This window comes from Octodon degus, unplaced genomic scaffold (assembly GCF_000260255.1).
Source record: "Octodon degus isolate 3935 unplaced genomic scaffold, OctDeg1.0 scaffold00113, whole genome shotgun sequence".
Taxonomy (NCBI): Eukaryota; Metazoa; Chordata; class Mammalia; order Rodentia; family Octodontidae; genus Octodon; species Octodon degus.
The window spans coordinates 8201138-8205108 of NW_004524689.1; the positions used below are offsets into that span (position 1 = coordinate 8201138).

The following is a 3971-nucleotide window of genomic DNA, read 5'->3' on the forward strand; positions in this document are numbered from 1 at the left end:
AAACAGGGTCTTGCTAAATTACTAAGTTGCCGTACTTCCTGCTGTGGCCTCAAAGAGTGCTGGGGTTATGAGTCCACACTGTGGAGCCCAGCTACGACACCTGTTGATTGTCTCCCAGTTTCCATGGGTCAGGGATCCAGGCATGGCTTAGCTGGATCCTCAGATCCTCTCACAAAGCTGTGTCAAGGGGCAGCTGGGGCTGGTGTCTCATCTGAGGCGTGGGGCTCCTTTCAGAGCTCATGTGGTGGCTAGCAAGCTTCTTTTCCTTGCAGCTGGAGTCCGTAGGGCAGCTGGCCTCTTCTGTGCCCATGCAACGCATGGTCTCCCTCTTCCAGACCCTTCTTTGAAGGCTGTGGCAGGCTGTGCCCTGGGACCAGGCTAACCTTCCTTGATTTACCTATAGCCAACTGAGTGACAGGGACCTAGTTATATCTGCTTCTCTGCTCCTGGGTCTCCTGATGTCACGCAGTTCCATCCTATGCCCAGGTTGGGGCCGTACGAGGCAGGGCCTGTGTCTCAGGCGCAGGAGTCTGGGGGGCCATCTTAGCCCTTGCTGTGGTCACTTCCAGGACAATCGCATTCAGGGTGGCTATGAAAATGTGCCGACCATCGACATCCACATGAACCAGATCAGCTTCGAGCGGGAGTGGCACAAGTTCCTGGTGGAGTACATCGCCCCCATGACGGAGAAGCTGTACCCCGGCTACTACACCAGGGTGGGGATCCGGCGTGTCTGGGAAGTGTGGGGGACAGGCTGGAGGCTGGGCTCACAGGGAGAAGTGGAGTCTGCCCGCATTGGGCAGGGTGTGGGGAGGCGGGACCTGGGGTGCACGAGGTTCTCAGGAGGACACTTCTTTTGTCCTGACCTCATCCCTTTTTCAGTAGTTCTTATTTTTATTTTTATTTATTATTTATTTGTGTGTGTGTGTGTGTGTGTGTGTGTGTGTGTGTGTGTGTTGGCCAGCTCAGCCCACCAGGGGGTGGGGCTGGCTGGGCATGTGGTGCTGGGGGATTGAACTGCGGTCCATGTGCTTTGCTAAGCTTGTTCTAAGTAGGTGCTTTAGACCACTGAGCCATCTCACCAGCCCTGTAATGTGATGTTTATAACTTTCAGGAAGAGATCAGAAGGGGAAGGTTGAATAGAATTTCTAGTTTTAGTTAGTTTGGTGTTTTTCTTTTTGTCTTTTTAAGAAAGGTCTTGGGCCAGGGATATAGCTCAGGGGCATAGAGCCCACCCAGCAAGCATGAGGTTGTGAGTTTCGACCCTAGTCATTAAAAAAAAAAAAGACAAAATGTGCTATGTAGTTTAGGGTGACCTTGGACTGTGCACCAGGCTGGTCTTGATTGTGTAGTGTTCCTGCCTCAGCCTTCTGGGTGCTGGGATTCCAGGCTTGTGCCACCACACCTGGCTAGTTTCACTTCTTCGAGGAATCTCCCTACTTATCTCCACAGTAGTTGTACCAGTTAGTGTGAAGGGTTCCTTTTCCCTGCAGCCTCACCAGCACTTGTTACTATTTGATTTCTCAATGACAGCTGTTTTTCCTGCTCACCCCTTTGGCATCTTTCCTCTGAACCCTTAAACCTTGGCCTGTGGGGCTTCTACACCAGCCGTCCACCCGGCCCGCAGCCAGCTGGCCCACATGCCAAGTTCTCCCTCAGGTTCCCTCTAGCACCATCACTTTTGTGTCTGTCTGTGGTGTCCCAGGCTTGGTCACTGTCTGGCTGGCTCCATCTGTCCTTGTTCATGTGGTTTCTCCAGCCCCCTGCCCTGAATGTGCCCAGGGCTTCTCTCAGGAAGCAGAGGCTGGACAGGGGCCCAGAGGGCCATGAACCTTCAGTTTGTTCCTGCCTCCCTCCTTTCGGTTCCTTCTTTCCTTTCCTCCTCTCCACTCCTTTCCTTTCCCTCCACTCCCTCCACTCCTCCTCACTCCCTTCTTTCCCTGTATTTTTCTTGAGACTCTTCTGTGCCTGGAACTATTCTGAACACCTGGGGACACAGCACCCCTGCTGATGGGACAGGCCCTGGCTGGACTGCAGTCCCTCCTCCCTCACTGGCCTCTCTTATCCCCCTGCCCTGCACAGGCGCAATTCGACTTGGCCTTTGTCGTCCGCTACAAGCCAGACGAGCAGCCCTCACTGATGCCCCACCATGATGCCTCCACCTTCACTGTCAACATCGCCCTCAACCGGGTTGGGGAGGATTATGAGGTGAGCGGGGCCCAGGGTGCACCGGGGCCCAGAGCCAGAGAGGATAGGTGTCAGGTATGTGGTGTTGGAGCTTCCTGGAAGGGGTGGGCTCAGGGCACCATTTGGCAGGAGGGGTGTGGCTTCAGAGGCTACAGTGTGACCCTTAGAAGCTGGGGCTAGCCTGCCAGGGCTCTGGGTCCCACCTTACTCCCCCTTCTCCTGCTCTGTGGCCCCAGGCACGTTTGGTAGCCTCTCTGTTTGCTCAAGTCTTAGGTGGGAGAGCTGAGGGCTTTCCCGAGAGCTGTGACAACAGCCGAGGTCATGCAGGTCACTGCCTGAAGTGATGAGGAGCTCAGGGTCCCCTCCTGTGGGAGGAAGGAGGCTGCTTCAGGAGGCTCAGGTGGTGGAGGCTGAGTGTGAGGCTGGGGGAGGAGCTGGGGAACCTCTCTGCCTGTGGTGCATTAGGGAGCGAGCAGGCTTTGGCCACTCCTTAGGCCACTGTTTCATTGTGGCTTTATTGGTAGCACCTGGGATGGAACCCTCACGCGCTAGCCAGGCACCCTAAGCAAGCCAGCTCTCACAATCAGGGCTATCTAACCCCAAGTTTACAGAAGAGGCAACTGAGGCTCGGGTTGGTTGCCAGGTGGTAGAGAGGAGAGTGACGTTTGTCCAGGGCTATCTCATTCCATTGCCAGAGCACTCTGATGTGTCAGTGCTTGCTGCCTTCCCTGGGAGGCTGGGGGCTGCCACTCCACAGGCGTCTCCAGGTTACTGTGCTGGGGGCCCCATGGCTGTGGCAGGACAGCTCAGGACTGGCGACCAGGGACTGGGCAGCCATCCTCAGCACTGATGTGTCCTCTCTTTTTCTCTCCCAGGGCGGGGGCTGTCGGTTCCTGCGCTACAATTGCTCCGTCCGAGCCCCTCGGAAGGGCTGGGCTCTCATGCACCCTGGGCGGCTCACGCACTACCACGAGGGGCTCCCCACCACTAGGGGCACCCGCTACATCGCCGTCTCCTTTGTGGACCCCTAACTGGCTACACGCGTGACCCTGGACCTTTCCTCTTTGTGGACAACCACTCGCCAGCAGCCCCTGAGGCCTCAGGGCCCCGGCCTTGCTGGTGCAGCTTCGGGGCCCTTGACTTCTGTTGCTCAGTCCTGCCACTGGGGGGACTGAGCCAGGCCAACAAGAGCAGCCTGGGCCTTTTGTGGTGCTCCAGGGCCAGCCCCGGGGGCCATGGATCACTTTCACACTTTAAGTGACTTGTCATCCCCTCAAACACCCTGCACCCTCTTCCTCCCATTCTTCTATGGGCATGACTTGAACAGAACAGGGCTGAGTGCAGTGGCCCCTTGGGGTTCTGCCTCCAGCTTTGGGGCAATGCAGAGCCCTGGTTGAGTGCAGGTTTCTGCCCTGAGCCCTGGGCTGCTGAAGCCCCTTTCTTCAGGCTCCATCTTGAGAAAACCGCTTGTCCCTGGAGATGGTGACTCAAAACCTCCTCGAGGTCAGTGAAGGCATCACTGCGGCAGCTCGGATGAAGAGAGCAAGACATCCGTACTGCACTGGGTCACTGTCCCAATGCCTCTGGGGAGAGGGACAGTCAGAATCAGGAGAGTTCTATTAAAGGTGTTCAAACCACAGAGTGGAGGGTGCTTTGGGCTGGCGGGTATGTGTATCCAGCAAGTGACAGGGCTGGAGATGGTTAAGAAACCTTTTCACATGTGCCTGTAATTCCAATTGTAACCCTCAGGAGGCTGAGGCAGGAGGACTGCGGAGAGTTTGAGA

The 3971-nt window shown here is 56.3% G+C and overlaps 1 protein-coding gene across 1 annotated transcript in view; it reads left to right on the forward strand.

Annotated features, from left to right (window-relative positions):
- The window catches only part of Plod1 (procollagen-lysine,2-oxoglutarate 5-dioxygenase 1), a 22092-nt gene extending 18266 nt beyond the window's left edge, over nt 1–3826 (forward strand). Inside the window, exons 16-18 of the mRNA XM_023699392.1 lie at nt 487–716; nt 2083–2208; nt 3063–3826. Coding sequence (XP_023555160.1) covers nt 487–716; nt 2083–2208; nt 3063–3218 — 512 coding nt within the window. The 3' untranslated portion in view covers nt 3219–3826. The remainder of the gene's footprint in view (nt 1–486; nt 717–2082; nt 2209–3062) is intronic.
- Nucleotides 3827–3971: the final 145 nt, after the last annotated feature.